General features: G+C 42.8%; 1 protein-coding gene across 2 annotated transcripts in view; it reads left to right on the forward strand.

The window, feature by feature from the left end:
• midn (midnolin) overlaps positions 1 to 13745 on the forward strand; it is a 28211-nt gene extending 14466 nt beyond the window's left edge. For both annotated transcript variants that reach the window (XM_041791503.1, XM_041791502.1), the window contains exons 5-8: positions 751 to 1335; positions 2745 to 2877; positions 2963 to 3280; positions 10254 to 13745. In XM_041791503.1, the coding sequence (XP_041647437.1) occupies positions 751 to 1335; positions 2745 to 2877; positions 2963 to 3280; positions 10254 to 10516 (1299 nt within the window). In that variant the 3' untranslated portion in view covers positions 10517 to 13745. The remainder of the gene's footprint in view (positions 1 to 750; positions 1336 to 2744; positions 2878 to 2962; positions 3281 to 10253) is intronic.
• The last annotated feature ends 9663 nt before the right edge of the window (positions 13746 to 23408 follow it).

Here is a 23408-nt window from a genome sequence, read left to right on the forward strand (position 1 = left end):
TTCAAGAGTCGAAGAAGCTTTCTGACCCCAGTATGACTCTGGATAGAAAGTACGCACTCTCACATTCACATGCATAGACTTAAGAAATGAGTGTCAGTACACAGCCAAAGAGCTGAGACCATGCAGGAGGAAGACAAGAGACTTTTTGTTGTTTAGTATGAATCCTTCAGCCAAGTCGTGACAACTCCGCTATCCTGTGTGTATTTGTGTGTGTCCATCCGGGCCACGGGTGGGTCAACGAAGGCCTCTACACTTGGCCCCCTGTTAGCCGTTGCCAGTAGCTCCTAAAATGGGCAGCCCTTCCAGATCCGCCTCAGACAATCGGCCATTCTGTGTCTGAGAAGCAGGCGGGGTGTATTTCCTGGACCTGGGACTGATTTTTCAGGCCCAGGGCCAGACAGAAGGGTGGCCTGTGTCTCTGAGCAGAATGACACTGCTGACTAAGATCGGGCGTCAGGGAGGCAGTGGGAAGAGAGAGTGGGCTCTATTTGCCTGCATTTTCCAATAGGTCTTCTCATCCGAGAGTCCCTAGCAGATGTAAATAGGGCAGTGTTTCAGAGCAGTGATTGATTGCATGATGGGATAATGTGATGTGTCTGTGTCTCTATGAGAGGGGGGGCTCCCCAGAGCTCTGTTGTGTACTATAACTGTCATCTACAGTGCAGACTCTTCATTTACAGGAGTCACTAATAACTGAGGAGCTTTGATCTTTATGTTTATAGACTGAATTTTTCTTTTGTCTCCCTACAGGTCAGTGACTTTCTGTCTGGCCGCTCCCCTCTAACCCTGGCACTGCGTGTCGGTGACCACATGATGTTCGTCCAGCTCCAGTTGGCGGCGCAGCAGTCTGGAGGTCCCCAGCTTCAGCACAGACACCTCATCACACGGGGCAACGCTGCAGACACTGCAGCGGGACAACCCACGGGGCAGCCGCGCGTTCCCCACCCTCACCCGCACTCCCACCACCACCACCACCACCACCACCACCCCCATCATCCACACAATCATCCTAGCCCCCACTTGTCCCAGCCTCAGTTGGTCCCTTCCTCCCCCTCCTCTCCCGGCTCGCCATCCTTCCCCCTGCCCTCCACACATCACCAGCCTCTCCATCCTATGTACCAGCAGTCAGCCCCCTCCGCTCACTGTAGCCCCCCTACGCCTCCTCCTCCGGCCCACTCCCCACGCCCGTCTCACATCCCTGGAGGTCTTTTCCGCTCTCCAGCCCACCACCACCATCATCATCATCATAATCACCTCTACCACCAGCCTTCCTCAGGCCAACCCAGCCAAGACATCGGCCAGGCCAGCCCTGTAGCCCCGGTCCTCTGCCCTGAGGTATGCTGCAGGAATAATGTTTATTTTTACATCTTTGTTTTCAGCTTAACATGAATGGGCCTCATTCACCAACTGTTCCTAAGAAGAAATGTATTCTTAAAACCATTTCATGCAGATTTTAAGGAGATACTAATATCCACTAGTTTGATCTCTGATGTGTTCTTCTGCACACTGCCCTGCAGTCTCATGCCCTTATATGGGCATAAAAGGGCATTTCTCTATGCAAGTTAGGATATGGAACACATAGGTCTGTCTTAGAAACTTTCTCAAGAACAGATTTAAGAAAAACCTTTGAAAGATTTTGGTGAATGACACTCAGTGCGACTACAAACACCCAAAATATTATAACGACACTGCTAAAGATAGCTTAAGTTTTACATAACTGATGTCATCTCTGGCACTTAGCCCTCTCATGAATGAATAATGGCAGGGACAGGTTTGACTGTTTGACCCGGGTGCCATGCGCTCAGCTAAATCAGCCTCCATTAAATTGATTAGATTAGCGGGATATCCCAGCAGCATGCGGGTGAACCCGTGGTTTACTTAGGTCTGCTAAAGGTTTGCACGTGATGTGTGTGCGTGTTTGCTTCCAAACCACAGCGCTCTTAGTCATAGCTGGAGTGCAGTCAGCTTCCCAAATCCATACAAACACACACAAACCAGCCCAAATAGTTACGGCATTCATATGACCTCATCCTGCCTACTGAGACGCACAAGGGGGGAGGGGGAGGATGAAAAGCTTGAGAAAAAAGAGGCCGATATAATGAATCAGTTTAATTTTAATGTGATGACTGATTATTAACCTCTTATTCTCAGCCATTCATTATTTACCTTAACAGCCATTCATTTATCTTTGGACAACAGCTGCACACACATGCACATACACGTCTCCACCAACCAAATACACTGTTTATACTTTCTCTACCTCCCCGTGCTCAAGTCTATGGAAAGAGAATGAGAACCAGATGTCCGTGGACTATGTGGGAGAGATGATCCACAACAAGAAAAACAGGGAGACAGGATAGTTTGGTTCTGAGAAAACGGAAATGGCTGTTCTCCATCAGACTTTCACACACACTTGCACGGAGGCCTTTGCCTGGGTTTCAGTTTCACTTTCAGATGCCAGTAAAGTGATCTGAGTTAAGCTAAGGTAAAGCAGCAGGGTTGCCAGGTTTGGCCTTTCTTGGGAATTAGGTAACAAGATATGTTGAGTGTTTTGGTGGCTGAAAGCGCTGTAGGTTAGAACATGATGTCAGCATAAACCTAGGACAAGACGTTTATTCACAAGATATGCATGACTGTCTTTTAATGTATATGTTAACACAGTATGGGAGGAGGTGGTACAGATTGTGTACAGATGTGTGTTAACTAAAGCCTCACCTAATGCCTGACATTTTCTTTTCTCCCAGGCTAACTGCAGCACCAACAGCACCAACAGCACCAACAGTGGCAGCAGTCCTTCAACACGATCCCGTAAACCTGGCGCCATCATTGAGAGCTTCGTCAACCACGCTCCCGGAGTCTTCTCAGGGACCTTTTCAGGTAAGAGGAAAAAAGAAATCAGCTCTCAATCAGTGGTGTTTTTATCAAAGGCATCTCATGTGACAATATTTTCCTCTCCTGTCAGGCACTTTGCACCCTAACTGCCAGGACAGCAATGGGCGTCCCAGACGAGATATCAGCACCATCCTGCAGATCCTTAATGATCTCCTGAGCGCCACACGCCACTACCAGGGCATGCCCCCCTCCCTCACCCAGCTTCGCTACCAGACTCAGTGCGGTTCCCCCACCTCCCCTTCCCCATCGCCACCTCCCTCACCCCCAGTCGTTGGCCTGACGGGCCTCTCCGCCAAAGCTACCTCTGTGCCCAGCCCCAGCAGCCCTGTGCCGACCCTTCATCCGCTGGTGCAGTGCCAGAGCCAGATACACATGTGCAAACCCCCTGGTGAGTGACTCAGTTCTTCTGCTCCTTTAAGCACATAGGGAACACAAACAGAAACACAGACGCGCATGCTAAGTTAAATGAAGTACCTTGTCAATGCAGCAGATTCAGCTTTAGAGGAATGTGTGCACCTTTTGTGTGTGGGTGTGGAAAATTATGGCAATCTAGCTTTGCTATTACATTGCAACTTGCTAAAGTCAAACTGTCTTTTCGGCTTCTCTTATGGGCATTATGGATTGCTACCAGTTCTTTAGGGACGTTTTGACATCACTGTCTTGTTAAAGCTCATATTTTCATCTTAAAATCCTGACATGATGAGAACAGAAATGTCAGATTAAAGACACAAAAGGCTGTGCATGTATCCCTCCTGAATTTTGAGGCTGTTGAGAAGGGGAAAAAAAGCAGCAGCGGGGGTGGGGGGGGGTCTCCTTAGTAATGCAATACCATCTCCAGACCTGTTCAGTCAGGCTTCACTTGTCAGGCAGCAAAGTTCGCTTTGTTTTTGTGCGCCTTGAAGATAAGTTTACCCCTTCAAGCCTGGGCTGGGCTATGTTTAGATTAGATTAGGCTTTGGGTGGTTTAACCTACCTCTTAAATAAGAGCTGCAGATGGGGTGTGTATGGGCTGGGGCTGGACAAACCTACACTCTACCCATGCTTAAGGGGGTCTGGGCCTGTGCAGGTGCTGGAGCTAAGATGACACCGTTAGCAAAAGCTCCTCTCCTTGCAGAGACACAGGATGTTGAGTGTCAGACAGATGTCCAGAACAGATAACATTGAGTCGATGTTGTAAGGTTAGCCTGGCTGTGCTGAGAGAAACAGCATTGTCTCATTCTGTCGTCTTATCTCCCGTGGAGGAAATGGAGCCGGTCTTTGGTGAGCTGAGGGTAAATTTTGTTGAATAGTCTGTCAGGGAGGGTCTTGACATGCAGTCACTCCTGTTTAATGTTTTCTTTTGTTTAAGAAAGCATTTCTATTGTCATGCTCTGGCGTTGTCTACTGTTTTATGACCCTCTGATGAAGCAGAATGGAGTGTTTTAGCTGTAGCAGTGAATACAAGTTGACTTGGGGAATGTGGCACTCTGGGAGCGCTCAAGCAACAGTTGGAATAACACAGTCTTATTTTCCTAACTCAGGGAAGACCTTTACTTCACTGCCCCCACTCACATCTCCCCTCCTGCCCTTCCCCTCCTCTCCCACTATTGTCATCTGTCTGTGTCTGCAGCCCACGCCAGTGTTTCCCCCTCTTACAGTCAAAAAATGTCTGTAAAATGCATCACGCTCTTCATCTTCCTCCCTCTGTTTCCATGTCTGTGTTGTGCATCAATACATTGTCTGTGCTCGTTTGGCCTTTTAATAGAGTTATTCCATCCAAAATGTGGCTCAGAGAAGAATTGTCTTTGTGAAGTAGAGGGCAGTGAGGAGGAGGAGTAGGACGCGGAAGAGGGGCATCGTTAAAACCACAACACTAAGCCTTCATTTGTCATCATATCCTGTCGGTCAGTCTACCAACTGATTAACAGGGGGCAAAAAAGGAAGGAAGAATAGCCCGCCTAGAGTCATTTTCTGTTTTTACTGCCCCGTCAAACTTCCTGCTCACAATGTACACTTCCAGAAAGTGACGTGAATGAGTAACTTGTCCACCTAAGTGAGCACGGTTAAGCTAACTGAGACAATGAGTCTGTGCGTTTGTGCGTGCTGACTGCTCACTCCGTTCCACATGGTGTCCTAAGGAAGCCGATGACTAAGCGCTCTCAGGCAGTCTTATCAGCAGACACCTGATGGAAGACTTACTGGACTTAACATCATGGCTTAACACTGCTTCACAGAAACCTGCCTTCATTCAGCCACAGGAATAAAACTGCACTTTGCATCTGCCGGAACACGTATGAGCGCGCAGTCAAACTCTAGGTCGCAACAGCCTCTTGAAAATGTCACATAGCTTGGCCGTCTCCCGAGAGCCTTTACCCTTTCCACTACAAGTTCATGTGCGAGGGGGAGAAGACAAGCGTAAATAAAAAGCTTGAAGATACACACATACACACACACTCGACCACAAATGCCTGGTTAAAGGCTTTTGGCAGCTCGCTTGGTTTCGAGGCTTTGCAGGGTAGTATTGCTGAGTATGGGGATTTGTCAGCTCCGGACTTGAACAGGAGGGCTTTAGGATGGCCTGGCAGGCTGATTGTTTGCTAAATTCCTTTACTGAGTAGGGTGGACCTCCCCGGTACCCCCCCCTGCCTCTAGCCCCTCAGCCCCCTGCCCAGGCAGAGCTATTGTGCAGGGGCCGGAGACAGGGGCTGCGTACAGGGCACCAGGCTGAGCCATTGTGGGGCAGGCAAGGGGTGGCTATGGGATTATAGGGCTGCCTTTTAGTCCAACTCCCACTGCAGCTGCCTTAGTTCAACACAAGCCCTCAGACAGGGAGCACAGTTAGCTCTCAATGCTTCCCCTGGCGCCCCCTTCCTCCCTTGTGTGCCTTCCATATCCCTTCACCCCCTTCCCGGTCCCCTCTTTCGATTTGTCAGGTCATGTTAGCTCTGTGCTGGCAAAAGGAGGGGGGCGGACGGGGGGACAGAGAGATGCCCATTAAATCCAGTGTTCATAAGCCCTGACCTGCTTGGCCAAAGCCTGCACATTATCCTCCACCTCCCTGTGCACACTGAGGTTGGGTGTGACAAACATGCAGCGGTTACTAGCAAACACCCCAGCGACGCAGCAAAGCACAGAGCTATCTAACGAAGCCAGCCAAGCACATCAGGTGCCCTTTCATTGTCGACAAGGAGAACGAGAGACAGAGAGAGAGAGAGGGAATGCAAATGAAGTCTAAAAGTCATTGAAGAGCTTGTGTCCCTGCAGGGCTGTCAATGCCCTTTCAGTGGCTGTCAGACTGCTCATTTTAGCTGCAATTTGATTGGTTGCTTTAGTTTGTGGCTGATTAGTTGGTTGAACTTTTGGAAGTGTAGCTCCTTGCTGTCTTTACTGCCCCTTCACAATGCCAAATACATTACATTTGGACATGCAGCTGTGTTGATTAGTTATAATATACTCAAATAGTGTGAAAAGTTTGAGCCTGTTTATATGACAAGTGGGGCTAAACAGCATGTAAATATTCTGATAATCATCTTAACAGACCGTTATACTTAAAACACAGCTAACAGTAGGCATTTTGATGTATTTTACTAAAATAAAATGACCAAACAACCTTTATATATGTTTATAAAATCAACCTGGATGACCATTTTTTGGTGTACTAGTTGCATCTTTCTAAGTAATTATATTGATTTTTAAAGCACTAGTGAGATATTTTCACTTTGTGTTGATTTCGGCGCCCCCTGCAGAAAAAGTTGTACCTCTTATCTCTTGAATGAGTCCGTCTTTTACATTTGAATGCCCTCGACATTTTGAATGAAGCCCCAAATGTTACACAACTACCAGACAATCTACTGTCTCTGCTCCTCTCTCAGCTCTACTTGACTTAGCCTCTCTTTGCACAAAAGACACAATATCAAATATCAGCAAAAATCCACTGTTGTGCATCCCTAATTAAAAGGAATCTGTGTTTTATAGCCACCTAAAACACTTCAGAGGAGAGCTTTAATGTGAGCATTTAAGTAAGTATAAGAATGAGGTAAATAGCCACACTAGAGGAAATCAAGGCTGACTTTGCTGCAATGTGATTTTCTTTCCTCCTCTTCCTCTCTCTTTCTCTCCATCCACCCCTCTCCTCTCTCTCACCCCCAGTTCCCTGGATGCTGAGCAAAACACAATGTTCTCTCTGCAAAGATCACAAGACTTATCAAGGCAAAACAAACAAACAACAGCACTAACACAACTGCAAATGAAGGCCAATCTTTATACAATCAATAAAAGGAGAAGCTCCTTTAATCTCCCTGTGCGTCCTGCACACTGCAGCCCTCCTCCCTTTCTCTACCTCCTCCTACAATCCACCCACTCCTCCCACCCTCCCCGTGTGCTCCCCTATCTCAGTCCTTGCTGTGTGTTGCTGGGCTGGGCTCAAAGGCAAGGAAAACTGACTGACGCATCGATTATTCATAGATCACCCCTTCTTTTCTGTTTTTTTCTTTGGCTTTCTCTGCAGTGCTCTGTGTGTTTAAAGTCCCGTATCAAAGTCTGTATGGAGGAGAGTTTGGAGATGGAAAAATGAGATGCTCAGGTTGGAGTTTTTGGTGTGTTTGCAGTCAAACAAGTGTTTTAAAGGGAGAGGAAGAAAATGAAATTGGTGCTGAGCTCCTCTGTGTGCCCTTGACCCATCTTCTGTTTGATATAATCCAGCGAGGGTTACTAAGAAAAGATTTCTTCTTTTCTGTGTCACACAGGGTTGTGCATGAACATGGTCTCTCATTCATTCCTTATGTCTTTTACCCAGCCCTCTCTGGGTACTCCAAGGTTATTGTGCTCATGTCAAACTTTAGTCTTTGCATCCAGGCTCAGAGCCAGTCTGTGAGCGTGTTTCTTGCGTGTATAGTCTCTTCTTCTTAGCCAGCCCTAATAATAGCCCTACTGTCATAAACATAGTCTGGAGATCCTTGTGGCCAGCTGTGTCCGGCCTAGCCGCCCAGGGCTCCGGTAGTGACGCTGATGAATGGCCACACACACACACACTGAAACACACTAAAACACACACTAAGTTCCGTGTAGCTCCAAGCAAATTCTCAGCACTCTCACCAAGCCAAAGGCCAAGACCTATAGCTCCAGAGAACTGGCCTTTAAGCTGTGACTGCATATGTGTCTACATGTAGGTTTGTTTTGGATAACATTGTCATTACTGAGTGGACTTCCCTGCTAAAATAAAGACTGAATATAAACCAAAGCATTCTGAAGGCAAATTGAAGCAGACAAACAGATTTTGTAAGTAGGCATGTGTTGGCGTTGTGCCGTTTCATTGTGTACAGCCATATTTCAACAGAGCCGAGGGGCGGGTTTTGCTGTTGGCTAGCCGGAGCAGGGGGAATAAGGGGAAGAGAGGGAGAGAAAGAGAGAGCGGGAGGACTGGAGGGGGAACAAAGCCTTGCGGCAGCGTGTATGAATGTCACATGGAGCTGAGGCAGCGGAACAATGGCTCTAATGTAGGAGAACCCCCCCCTTTTTGGTCACCCCTCGTTCTCTGGAGATGACACGCTGCCCTCACACACATGGCATCTGAATGCACACACATATCAGGGCAGAACATGTTTGAAGGAAGTGGAAAGCCCCCACACCCCGTCTATGAGGGGGAAGTAGTCTTTTCTGTTAACTCCGCTGTGCATATCCGCCCTTGCTTGACGACAGTTTACTTCTTTAGCATGCACTGGCAGACTGTGGTGAATATTTATAGCTGCAGAAAAGGCTCTACGTTGCTCGATCCGATAAGCAAATGAGGGAAAGAGGTAAATTAAGCCCACACAGAGTCCGGAATTCATTCCGATAGGGGGGGAAGCAGAGGAGGGCACAATCGATTTGGAAAACTGCCACCTACGGCTGATCTTTTACCCTCCACCCTCTTCCTCCGTCCTTTTTTTTAATCCCCCTTTGCCCCTGGGGGAGGAATTCCTTAACCCACACCCCTCTCCCCTCCTCTCCTCTCCTCTTGCCTCCTACTTCCCCTTCTTCACACTGCCCCACCTAGCTGTCTCTAGGGAGACGTGGGGCAAGAGCAGGAGGAGGAAAAGGGCGGGGGTGTGATGGCTGAAAGAGGTGGGGAAGAAGGGGATGCATGGATAGTGGAGGAGGGGGTTGTTGGGTCAATGAGCTGAGAGTGGGAAGCTACAGCCATAATAAAGAAAAAAAAATAGCAGAAAAAACCCAATCTCTCCCTGTCTCTCTCTCCGCTTACAATTTCCATTCGCTTGCATTTTCTATTGAAAGCCAATAGCGTTGTCCTGGGCCTGAGATGGATGGCTGCACTAGAGCTAAGGTTTAATCAATAGGTCTTTTTAATTTGCCATCGATCCACGTTAAAAGCTACTGCGGCTGTTGCTGCTGCTGTGTGTTTACGTGCGTGCAACCTTGAGCGTGTGCACCTGTGTGTTTCTGTGTGCGCATACATTCATTCAGTGTGTGTTTTTGTTCTGAATACATGATGTACTCGAATGCTCATTCAAGTGTCTGACTGTGTGTGTTTGTGTATGTTGTGGTGCTGCTGTGCAGCACAGGCAGCAGAGATGGCCGCCCGTGCTTCGCTTTTATTGACATTCTAGCCCCATTATTTAATTATTTAATTCCCAGACAGATACTAATGGAGCTAGCTAATAGATTGCGGTTGCTTTTCCTTCCTTTTGGAGCTCCCGAATATATGTATAAATTGAATTAGGACCCTGGCTCGGCCACTGTAGGATAGCATTCACAGTGCAGCACTGGGCCTCTCCCCTGAGACGGTATTCTCCTATAGGCACATCAACAGCTGAGAAATGCACTTATAGTAGCACGTCTAGTCAGTGAGGCACGTCATCTGCAGTTATGTGTGCAGATGTCGCAGGAATGTGTCATCTCAAGTGGTGTTGTGATGGTTTTGGCCTTGGGATTTGTTCTCAAGGAGAGTTAGGTTGGGGAAGGTCTCCCTAGTCAGTGATAAGGGGATGAAGTGTCACTGAAAGGGGATAATGGCGCTCGGGGGGAGGTTAAGCAGCAAATTCCACATTTTCTGTGTTTGCTAGAGCAGTGGTTCTCAACTGGTGGGTCAGCACCCAGAAGTGGGTCGCAAAGCTCTTTCCAACATTTTTAAAAGTCTGAGTCATGATTTTTCTTAAGGTGGTAGTGGTGGGTCCTGCCTGACCACTTGAGAACCACTGTTCTAGAGCCAAAGAAATGCTCCATGCATGTGCTATATTTTTGCCATCAAAACACATTTAAACACACAGACATTTAATGACATTCTTCTTAGCCCAATCTTGTTTTTTTTTTGTGATTTTGTGATGTGGAAAAAAACTAGTCAACCTAACTGACAGTCTTCCCTCTATCTTTCTCCCTTCATCCAGGTGACCGCCTACGCCAGACCGAGAACCGTGCAACTCGCTGCAAAGTGGAGCGCCTGCAGCTCCTGATGCAGCAGAAGCGTCTGCGCAGGAAGGCCAGGCGGGACCAGCGGGCTCCCTATCAGTGGCTGCCCAACAGGAAGGCGGGACGCAGCAACAGCAACAGCAGCATGTCGAGCGAGGGCTCCCTGGACCTGGACTTTGACGATTCGGTGTGGAAGCCGGACGTCAAGGCTGACTTGAAGTCCGAGTTTGTCATGGCCTGAACGCGATGCGCTGGGAGATGGATTCAAAGATGTGCAAACATTGGATGGGATTAAGTTTATTTCAAGGGAGTGGATCAGCAGGAGGTGACACAGAGATCTGCTAAGGTGTTTTGTGGAATGAGAAGTTGCCTCCCTACAGACTTTAATCCCATTGTGTCATTCAGAGTTGACCTTGTGAAAAACAGCAACAATAGCAGCAGAACTTTCTTTTGATGCTTGGATTTGGACAGCTGGACTTCACAGTGTACAAGACGCTTTACGGTATGATTACTGGAACTTGAGCATAGCAGAATTCAGTGGGTGGTGGTGGTGGTATTTTGAGATTTTTTTTCGTAAGATTTGGTTTTTAAACGCACTCTGGACAGTAATGAAGAGATCCACACTGGACTTACTCACAGGACAGGAGCACCAGAGGCTTCAGTGTTTCCTAATCCCATGAAAAGGCAAAACTGCCAAACTATGGATTACTTCAACGGGCATTCTTATCAGTCTCGAAACTCTCAAACCAGAGTCTAGTTTTTAACCTGTTACGGGGCGGTTTAACTTTTTTTTTGTTCCATTTTGAAACATATTATTATATTTTATAAACAAAAAAATATGTAGCATTGTTCACAAAGCATTCAGGTTTTCATATAACAGTTCAAAGTAGTGTTGATTTGCACATTTTCTTGATTTATAACAGCTGGTCAGATTGTGCAAAGGAAGGAGGTGGGGCCTGAGAGAGAAAAATGAATATGGAAGTATTGAACCTCAGTGACATAGGGTATTGATAGGAATGATTAATGAATAAACAAAATGAATTAATATTAACAGAAAGTGCTTTAGAGGATTTAAAAATCTTTAAAATGTATATGGAAAAAAATCTATTTTTTATTTCTCTTCCTATCTGCTGTTTTCAAAAAACAGCAGCCCTGTGTGGCTTCAGTCAAGTCTTTGACTACCAACAAACACGTACATCCAGTCAATCATCCATCAGCTCGTTTCATGGATTATAGTCACAAGAAATGATTTGGAAAAATGAATATCATCCAGCCCACCTCATGTCTTACTGACCTGAATGGAGTTGTTGAGGGTTTGTGTTAGTTTGTGTACATAAATGTGACAAAGGTTTATGAGGGTGTGTGCGTGTGCGTTTGACTTTAGCATAAATTGATTTTAGGATTTTTGTTCGTCTTATCTTCTCCCTAAAAAAATCACAAAAATCAGCTCCTCTTCTGAATAAATCCACAATTAGTTCCCAGATGTGGGCCCATGTGACATCTAAATTCACCAGGTCCTCATTATAATGGCTCTATTTTTCTATTGGCAAAGAGGGAGAAGACATAAGCATCCAGCATCATTATCTAGTGCCTCCACCAGTACATCCATCGACATATCAGGTTAGGCCTTTCATAGCTCCGCTGCTACATACGGGGACTTGAAATGAAAAAAAAGAGGGGAAAAGTGACTTTTCTTTGCATGCAGACGTGTGAATTACACTGATCTTTTTCTATTATTGAAAGATTAAAAAAAGAAACTGGTGCTGTGGGAATGAAGGTTAACAACATGCATGAATTTGTGAAGAAAATAAAACAATGCTGCTTTTGTTGGCTAGGTTTTTTTTTTTGTTTAAGAACAACAGTTTCCTGCTAAAGTATTAACGACGCAAAACCAAAACAGATGACGATAAGCGTGGACTCTTGCGGCGTCTTACTCAGCACTGAACATTCCTGTTGTGTTACAATGAAGACGATGACGAGCAAGTGACTCTCTCTGCTGGTTCTTTTTTACCCCCGTGACTCTCAAGGACCCAGACAGCCTATGAACTGTTCAGCCACCTCCCCTCTCCCTCCTCCTCCTCCTACTCCCTAGCCTAAACACCAACCGAGGCTTGTGTGGATTTTACAGAACTGTCTGTTACCCCGAGAGAAGCATCCGGTCTGCCTCCTTTATCTGTCTGTCTGTGTGATCGATCGACCACCCTACCACTATTGCACTCCCAGAGATTGCAGTGAGAGATTACCTTTTTGGTGAACCTCATCTTTTTTTTAAGTGGCCTTACCTTTCACTAAAAAAATAAGACACTTGGGGACAATTGGGGCGGGAATGTTTTATTGGTTTTTTTTTTCTTTTTTTTTAATTTTCTGTGTGCATTGTCGTCAGATATGTTGTCATCAAGGCGCCATTTTTTGTCACTGAGGACACTGGGCATCCGTTGTTTAGTGCTTTTAGCTGGTGGAGTCTCTATTATGTCAAGGCTTCTGTGCCTTAAAAATGTTGCCCTTGCTGTGTCAGTGTCAGATTTTGTCTTTTTCATTGGTTGATCCACAGGACTGTAGTGTTCGCAGCCAGGAGAGGCTTAGATTTTAGGGGTAAAGCTAAATCAAAATTGGATTTCAAAGTTCCTCTGATTCTGTCTTTGTCCTATTTCTTCATTGTGTCTTCATTGTTTGAACATCCCTTATAACTCCCACCAACAAGCTGCAAACAAATCTGTATAACTTAATTTAACTGATCAAGTTTACATCACAGTACTTAGATGGCAAGAAGCAGCCGTGATTCAGAGTAAGAGCAGTCCTCTGAGGACTCCAGACGACATGCACTTCTTGTTTCTAACTAGGATTATTAAAGGACAATTGATCCCCCCTGCCCCACCCAATTTTATTTAATTTTCTTTTTGTATATGTATGAACTATACTCTGTGTGTGCCTCACTTCTGTGTGAAACTCAAAAAGAAGACGAAACAAACAAAAAAGAAGACAAAAGCATTACAGAGAGGAGAAAAAAACAGTACGTCAGTGGAATTCTGATCATTTAAGTTGCCTGTTCTTTCTTGTAGCCAACTATTGAAAATAACAGGATTCAAGAAAACAATTTACAATGTTCTAGCTCTAGACCGGTGTAGCACATGTGTGACTGTATTAATTTATGAAACCAAAATGGTAACTGTGAATTATGTATTTCTTTGTGCATTTTTTAAAAAAAGCTGGGGGAGAAGGTTTTGCTGGGACACGGCAGTAGCTGGCTGCTTGTGTTCAAAAAAACTTTTTTTTTTTGTTTTTTTGTTTTTTTTTTTGGTGGAATTTAATGGAAACATATTTCCGAAAAAGAAAAAAAGGTTTAAAAAAAATAAGAAAAAAAAGAAAAAATATATGAATATATTTTTTTTTCTTAAGCAATACATTTCAGTGTGACTTGTGATAGAACATTTTTCTTTTTTTAGGTAATAAATAAAAAAACAAAATGAGTACGTCAGGTTGTGTCTGCGAGTATTCATTACTAACCCATTCAATAACATTGAGTGAAAGGTGCTATTCAGGTTAATATTACATTACATGAGAATCTATTTCATGAGGTAATGTGACATGAAAAACCTGGAGAAGCCTGGAATTGCATTGATAAAATATTGCCTTGCGTTATACTAGAAGCTAATATCATTGATGTTTGGACTGAACCATTTCAGAAAGCATAGGGGGGTCATGGACTGTATGTGGATCTTTAGAGGAGGCCAGAAACTGTATGATCATCGTCCAAGAAGGCTTCTGGGTAAGGTTACAGTGCCTTAATATAAACTTAGTATGAATTCAATTGGTTTAAATTTAGTAAAGATGCAGTAGAACATCATGCCAGTAAATACCATTGAATTGTGATACACAGAGTTTGTAGCTATTGCCATTGCAGTCAGGAGAGACTTAATACGAGCTTAACAATAATTTTACAAATTTTAATGGAAGATAAATGTACAAATTATTTGGCAAGTAGACTCTGTCATGATGACTTCATGTACTTGAAGGGGTAGTGAGGCAAACAGCAGGAATAGGATACCCCTCTATGGATGCTAGACACTGGTGGTGAAGAGGGATGCAGGATCAGATGAGGAAGCAATGAGGTGGCCTGGAGGAGGAGACTGAGGCATGCATGATGAGATGAGCAGAAACCTCTTGACAAGTTGCTGATGAACTGAGTGGAGGCGGCTGGGGTGGAGGAGGGTTGCAGCATCCACACTGAAACAACAAGCTGACTTTGAAAGAGAATGACATTTAAAATATGACAGGTGCATGATAATTGGTCAAACGAGGTTGTGTCCGAATCTGATTGGCTCAGTACTCAAGAGAATGAACATCCAAAGTCAGCTGATCTCCAGAGCAGGGAGAGATATGAACCATTGACTCGCTGAGCTCCATTTCAAAACTTTATCCCTAATTGGGACTTTGAGCATACAGTGTACAATTATGCCAGCTGTTAGGCTTCTGTAGAGAGTCTCTCTTTCCAAATCATGTTCAATCAATTTGATTTACCACAGGTGGACTCCAAACAAGGTGCAGAAACATTTCAGCAAAGTTACAAAGAAATGGGAAGAACCTTAGCTAAGTTTTTTTCTCAGAGGGGTATAGAAGCTGGCTGTAGAAACATCAGAAGTCACATACAAACCCCATGTCAAAGCAGTGTTTTTTCTTACAGCAGAAATCAACCCTTTTATAACCTGGTTCAAAATAGGAATTAGGGCAGAATAGTTTAGATCTGTATAGGAGGACACTGTACAGGGGATCAAATTATTTAAAACTTTTTCATTATAGTCGAAAGGACATGAATTTTGCATCATAAGGGCTATGGCTGATGGCTGACTGTGTAGCTGTTTGTCTAGAGCCTTGGTTCCCAACCTGGTGCCTGAGACCCCCTAAGGGGAGTACACAAGATCTTAGTGGAGGTGTGAGGCTTTGCCTGCTCTAAGGTGATCAAAATTAGATTTGCATATATGAATCAAAAGTCATGATAAAGCATTTATTTAACTCTGAGACTGACATTGTCAAATGCGACAAGAAGAGACACATTATAATAAGTTAGACCACTTTGACCCATAAACCGTAGCCTTTTTTTTTTCTCTTCAAGCCCTCATATTAAATCTTAACTAGAGCTCACAAAGAGTCATGTGGGAGACTCCATGGTAAAGTGAAAGAAAGTTCTTTGGTCCAATGGGTCCAAAATGGTGCTTTTTGTCCATCAAGCAAGAAGCTATGTTTGGCAGACACCAAACACTGCACATCACCACAAATACACTGCACAGGGGGCAGCATCATGCTGTGGGGATGCTTCTCAGCAGCCGGCCCTGGAAGCCTTGTAAAGATAGAGGGGAAAATAAAGGAAAATCCTGGAGGACAATCTTATTCAGTCTACAAGAGAACTACAGCCTGGAAGAAGATTTATTTTCCAGAAGTAAAACGACCCAAAGCATAGACCAAAGCTACACAGAAATGGTTTAAGGACAACAAGGTGAATGTTCTGGAGTGGCCGAGACAAAGCCCAGACCTCAATCCAATAGAGAATTTGTGGCTGGACTTGAAAAGGGCTGTTCATACTGATACCCATGCAGAATGGCAGAGCTTAAGCAGATTTGCAAAGAAGAATAGAGTAAAAACTGCAGTTTCAGATGTGCACGCCTGATTGAAACTTCCACACAAACTCATGTTGCGATTGCAGCCAGAGGTGCATCTACTAGTACTAAATACCTTACATATTTTTGATTAGTTGGCCATACCTTGAAGAAATCTGTTTTCACTTTGACATTAAAGAGTTTTTTGTATTTTTTCTGTCAAAAAAATCCAAACTATATTGACCATAATTGATTAAATCACTAAAAGAGTACAATATTGAAGGCAGTGAAATCTTTAATTAGTCATCCTGATTGCATTTTTTTTGTATTCCTACTGATCTGATCCTGGATCCTGGAGCGCTGGAGATCAAGTGGATGTTTCAACCAAACCCAACAGTTTTGGCCTGAGAATGATACAGAAACAATCCCAGGGACGGGGGGCGTTATGTAGATGAGGGTGTGGGAGCAGGTTTAAAGGGGGGGGAGGTGGTTCAGTGAGAGAGCCAACTGAAATGTTCTCCACATCTGTGCGAGCAGCCCAGGCTTGAGATGAGACAGAATATGGAAGTGGAGTGACAGATTGGAGGAGCAGAAAGAGCCTTGCCTCGTGTGAAGCCCGCTTCCTGACACATGTACTCACAGCGAAAGGTGTTTTGAAGCAGCACTTGCAGCGTGCCTGAGAACCGAGCTCGACTCTGAGCATCGAGAAATAGCTGGGAGAGGATTGAACATGAAAGGGCAAACCTACAGTATGCCAGCGCGTGGCTCAGGCAGGGGGCCAATAACACAATATATGTAAGGAACTGCTACATAACATGATGGCAGACAGAGACTACAGAGATACACTGGCATGTTACACAGACATTAACAAGTGATGAAAGAAAATCCTCTTGTTTTTTCATGTTTTAACTATCTTTTTGGTAATTATAAACTTTCTGTCATTCATTTTACTTTAAGGCCAGATGTATTGTGTTGTTTACACCTTTATTCTCGTTATGGCCAAGGACAAGTCACTTTGCCTTTTCGCACCCCTGGCCCTTCTCCTCCTTTCTGTTTCTCCAGAAAGATGCTGGTAATGAAAGCCTCCTACACAGTGGCCTTCTGCACAAAAGCAAACACACCTCCTCCTTGTATAAAGCCTGGGGTGGATGCAGGGCCAAGAAAGTATGCAGAGGGAAGCCTGATGAAAAAGAAGGATATAGAGAGCTCATTTTCTGATTAGCCTTTAACAGCCAACTTTTCTGACATTATGCTTCATGTAGCTACAGTTGATTTCAGCACAGAAACGGACTGAAATGTGGGGCTTTAATGTGAATAAGCTAAAGAGACAAATAAAATCTGGACTTAAGGAAGAATCAGCTGTGAAATTGTCTTTATTAGACAAATAAAAATATATATATATGCTGCTCATTTTTTGTGGTGAAAAATATGGCACTAAGCAAAAATAAGAAAAAAACAAACAAACAAAAAAACAAAATAATTAAGATATCCTCAAACTGGGAACCTTCTTTGTGTGGCTTAGAGTTTTACAGAGTTCCGAGGTCCCTGACTGCTTCTGTCCAGACATGCCTCCTGGGATTCAGTTTAACAGTCCACTCCCAACTGTCTTCTTAGGGATTTAGGCTCACAGTTTGCTCTGTCTGCATGGGGTACAGCTCTAAGCTGCCCTTGAAGCCCCTACAGGGTGCTGCGGTGGAAAAATTCCTCTCAGTCTTTCACTTCAACTCTTCACCAGTTGTAAGTGAAGTGATTCAACTCAGTTTTTAATTAATCCTGATTTCTTGAGTGCAATTGAGAGTTAATTTTCTATCAAAGCTAATCTCCTACTAATGGTGTTACGGTTAACACTTCACAAAGTAATCCATTAGAGTACTCAGACTACTTTTTTGTTATAATGAATAATGTCACACATTGGTTTTGATATTCAAGTATCCATTTTTAGTTTTTTATAAAAGTAATCTGGTTCTGAAAGAAGTTTGCCCCATTCCCTAAGAATTCAGTGCTCTGAAGTTCCAAAGAGTCTTACTGTCCTGCCAGACACAGATTCACAAACTGGTTTTCGTCTTATTAAAATTAATTATGTATACTGGTTAACCTCAGAATGCTTTCCTGAGGATTTAGACTCACAGTTGAGAGGGGTCCGACTGCAGATCACAGATCTCAGACGGGCCTTCCCTCAGACCATTACTGTGAGACGCCACATCTGTCAGAGAGGAAATACATGCTAAAACTTTCAGGATAAAACAGATTAAACTTCCATTTAGGGTAAGGATTAGGACACTGAAAATTAAAAACCTGACCTGCAAGACTTAATTACAGAACGTTTTTAAAAAGCCAAAGAAAAAAGCTTGTTGTAAGCAAACATAGCTTGCCAAGCTCTGTTAGCTGCATAAGTTACTTTGCTACCGGAGCTTTGAAGCTAACATGGTTAAAGGTTAAGCTCACAAAGCTCATGGATATCTATACTTACAAAGCTAACATAATTACATTATATATGTAGATTATGTAGCTACGTTAGCTTGAGCTATGTTTGCTAAAGCTTACATTGCTAAAGCTAAGCAATCTTAACTATGTAGCTAGAGTAGCTACGTTAACCTTAGCTAAAGCTAAGGCTGAATAGGCTACAGTTGAATTTACAGCACTTATGAGATGCTTACTTTCAGAGAGATGGTGTCTCGTAGTAACGGTCTGTAAGAGGGGCTATCTGATCTCTACGCTCTGCAGCCAGGCTGTCTTTTCACAGTTTGCTCTGTCTGTGTTGACTCACAGCTCACAAGCTGAGTCAGACTTGCAGATATCCCCCAGCAGGAGCTCACTACACAGCCCAACTCCCATCGACTGCAAATTAACACCAATTTGTGATTAATATGCTTAAAATGTACTTAAATCAATTCATTAAGATGTGTTAAAAGATTCATTCAAATAGCAAAAATGTATTTGTGGAATGAAAATGACTAAAATTAAGCTAAAGATTAAAGGGCAAGCAAAAATTGAATATTTTTAACCTAGATTTAAAGGTGATCAGAGTCTCACATCATCTGTGCTTTGAGGTAACAAAATTCTGGCCTTTTTGAATACTTCAAATAAGATGTTTGTATGTATTTGTCAATTAAAGTGACTTAGAATAAATGTGATTAGATGTTTTACCTTTGAAACAAGAAAAATGTATACTAAGAATCGAGTTATTGCACTGTTTCTTTACTTTCCTACCATGTTGCTCTAAGAAATGTTCCACTGAAGAAATAAATTTTTGAAAAAGAGTCATAAATGTCAAGTTTTTTTTAATGTAAAAAAGTTGTTCTGTAGACATTCAGACATGTTTCGGCAGAAATACTTGAACAGAAGTATTTGTTTCGCACTATTTTTGAATAAGAATATACACATAAAACCTATAAGTGCATGGTGAGCTGGATCAATTCAAATGTGCTGTTGCACTGGAGTGTTGAGAGACAACCGGTTTAAAAAGGTTAACAACCGGTTATCCAGAGTCATATTCTTCAAGTGTGGAGTTTGCTTTATTTTAATGCATGACATTTGAAACTGAAACTAATTTAAGACTTCACATTATAAAAAGCAGACGGCTTGCTTGATAAGGTTTCTCCTCAGTTTGTCAGTTTGTTGAGACTCCGACGGAAAAACCGCAAGTGAGCAAGTTGACACGTTTTGATCATGAATGTTGCAGGTGCACCAAACAGACTTCCCTTACACTAACAGTTAGGGCAAACTTTGCGTCATTTTTCAACTTTACATTTACTGGATTTAACACGACCAAGATGTACAACGGCATAAATTCTCATGGCTTACAGTCATTCTGCAACTATCAAGAACCTCTTCTGAGAAGTCACTGCCTATTTCTGACTACTGCATCTGTCAGCCTCCACACTCATCTGCAAGTTTTACTGTCCGTGGATGTAGAGAGAGAGAGCAAGAGACAGAGACAGAGAGAGAGAGAGAGAGAGAGAGAGAGAGAGCTGCCACCGCAAACTGAAACCCTGTGGCTCTGGGATGGTGAGGAGTTCCGCAGAGTTGGGGTTTCACATGTTGTTGTGTGATCTAAGATAAGACACGCTCAGCTGTATCCTAACAGAGAAAAAAAACAGACACACTTACTCACAGACAGACACACACTAAAGTAACGGAAAATACTCCAGGATGTCACGCTGCACCACAGTGATCTTTATACACCTTCTCTTCATAACGAACGTTCAGGCCCTGTTTCTGATTTGTGTATGTACGGCTGTTCATGTTGTGTTTGTAGAACTACATGCTTTAATTAAAAACTGAAACACAAACTTTTTTTTTTTTTTTTTTAATGAGAAGATACTCAAATTTTGTTTTATGTACACCTGGCCCCTAGAGTTAAAGAGTTCTGGCAGAGCTATTAATCAGTTAAAGTCCAAATCTTGACATTTTGGTACAAAATATTTTAATTCTACCTTATGTGTTAAAAATGTCGACTCCACCAATCAGAGGCATCATTGTAACACTTGTTTGTGTCTTCTACATGACCATCTTCATACATCTTCATAAACAACTGTTTAATTCACTCCAAGCAGCACTACTGGATTGAACATGGAAGGTTTTGCGGGCAAAGTCGGGTTCAGCCAAACAGGGACGTCCCTGTGACATGACAGGATTGTGGGTAATTTAGTACTGTTGGCCAAAATAGCAAATAAATGATGCTTTTTTTTTTTTTTTAAGAAAACAAGGCAAGGCATTATGACTATCAATCAAATCTTACAAGCAGCATGGATCCACAACCGTCCAATTTTAAGCTAAATGACTCTACCAACTGAGCCACAGTTACAGAGGGAAGACGGCAGTGTCCATAGCTACTCCCCACTCCCTCCTGACATTCTACAGACATATTTTTGAAAGTCCAGGGTAGATGCACCTCAGCTGAAACTACTGGGTTACTTTTAGTTACTCTTTAAAGCCAGAGTCCAACCACAGATTTGCAGTGTAACAATACCCCTTTGTCAGACTTCAAAACCTTAAAAAAAAAACCCTCAAATCTCCAAGCTGAAAATGAAGCTGTAGTCACTTTTTGGCATAACACATAGGAACAGGCAAATTGCAAATCACTGCCTTCCACTGTTTAGTAGAAAATTATCATCTTATTTCTAAAAAAATTATCTGGAAAAATACCACCTAATTACCAGATAATTGCCACAATACTACTAGGGTTAGAGTAAGGGTTAGGTTAGATTTAGAGTAAAATGCCACCTAATTGCCAGAGAAATGCTACAATATTACCAGGTTAGGGTTGGGGGGTTAAGGTTGGATTTAGGGTAAAACACCACCTAATTACCAGAGAAATACCACAATATCACAATATCAGTGTTAAATACCAGATAATTACTACATAACTGCCACAATATTACGAGGATTAGGATAAGTGTTAGGTTACAGGGTTAGGGCTAGTGTAAAGTATAAACTAATTACCAGAGAACTGCTACAGTATTACCAGGGTTAGGATTAGAGGGTTAGGGTTAAACTTAGGGTAAAATGCTGCCTAACTACTAGAGAACTGCCACAATATTACCAGGGTTACGGTTAAGTGCAGGGTAAAATACCCGATAATTACCAGAGAAATGCCACAATATTACTAGGGTAAGGATTAGTGTAAAATATCACCTAATTACCAGATAATTGCCACAATATAACAAGGAATGACTTGCCAATTGGTACATTATTTCTTGGTAAATACTTCCTTAAGGGGCTATAAGTAAGTTTTCTGCTTTCAGACTTCCCATTTTTGAGAATAAATTGGTGCACATTTTATCCGGATGTAAAGAACAAGGCTCTTTAATTCTTCCTTGTTTGCCTGTATAAGCCTGTTGAGTCATTTCCCTGTAAAGAACTCGGGCTAAATTTTCATAAACATAAAAAAATCCAAAATAGTTTTTTCTGCTGAAGCCTGTCAAACTAAACAAGTGCTTGACCGACACGGGGGAGCATCTGAGAAATGGAGGGAGCTTCGCTCTGTGCTTGGGATAAATACTGATGGCCATCTTTCTGCAGAAAAGATAGGGCATGACTTTGGACCATGAAATATAATGTAATGTTTTATGTTATATAGAACGTATGCTAAATTATGAAGATACTAGCCAAACAACACTAACGTCACGTTGCTCATTTAGTGTTTTATTTTGTTACCTCACTTCACTCCCTTTGTATAAATGGTGCCAGTAAATCACCTTGGTCTGCATCAGCTGATAAACTGGAGGCTCATTCATGCACAAGGAGTGCGACAAGCAACATAATACTGTTGTAATTTGCCTAATGCTCAGCGGTGTCACTTCACTTATTTTTTTCTAAAAGTTACATATAGTCTCTTTAATATTACTGAGTTGTTACTTGTTAAATGCAAATGTATAACTATATAATTACCATCTTATTATCGAGAAATTACCAGATAATTACACTTATTACAATAAAATTTAAGGTAATTAGCCCCCCTAAGTAAAGCGCTACTGAAATTTTGATATCATTACAATCTAGTGTTATAGTAATGACGGCAGAGCTCTGTTGTGGTGTTGTGACAGAAGTTTACAGGGAAATACCTACAAATAAGAAGTACCAAACACAATCCCTACTCTGTCAAAAAGCTGCCTTCCAGTGTTACCAAAGTTTCCCAAATAAGTTCTGAATGTTTCTACTGTTGCTCAGTGAAACATGGTTAAAGGAATAGTTTGGTATTTTGGGAAACGCTCTCATTTGTGTCCTATGAAAGAGTGACATGAAAACACCTGTCAGTAGACTGTTAGTGCATGGCTAGAGACAGAGAAAAGGCTTTGCTTTATTTGCTTTTTAAAAAATCTTCCTCCCAATCAGTAAGCACATTTTTCTGTCATTTATTTTAAATGTATGAATAATTAGTATCACACTAAACAGCTGCTACTGGTTTGCTAGCTTCATATTGAGGCTACCATCTGTCTATTTGTATCCAACACCAACCATGAGAGAGAGTGCATATTTCCACAAATATTTCACTATTTTTTCAGGAAACAACAAATTTAATATTTTTACAATAGGCTGCATAATCATCGAAAGAGACACATTTACATCAGTTCCTTTAAGTCTTTAAAAGACAGACTGAGGATACAGAGGACAAAGCTATGAGGGTAGGTCAAGGACTTTTAAGTTCAAAATCTTGTTTGTGTTTTAACTCCCACTTTTGTTTCTTTCTATATTTTGTTTTCATGCTTTTTGTTCCTGTTGTGAAGGTTCATGCAGTTTTCATTTTACATAAACTCACCAAACCGGCTCTTTGCTCTAATGAAAGCCCCATTTGCACAGGAGAGTAATGAAGCAAACACACTGAAGATGCATTCGCTTCAGAGTGGGGTATAAACATCAGAGCGTGGCCTTCCAGCCTCCTCCTCTCTATGTACGACCCAGAGCTGTGCGCTCGCTCGGTCAGCAGGGACCTTGTTGTCTTTTGTCTATTTTTGTTTGTTCCCTGCACAGTTGAAAGAGAAGAATGGCTTTCTGTTTGAAACATTACCTGATGGATATTTATGCAGCTGTGAGGCTGTG

The sequence above is a fragment of the Cheilinus undulatus genome, linkage group 7 (assembly GCF_018320785.1).
Source record: "Cheilinus undulatus linkage group 7, ASM1832078v1, whole genome shotgun sequence".
NCBI lineage: Eukaryota > Metazoa > Chordata > Actinopteri > Labriformes > Labridae > Cheilinus > Cheilinus undulatus.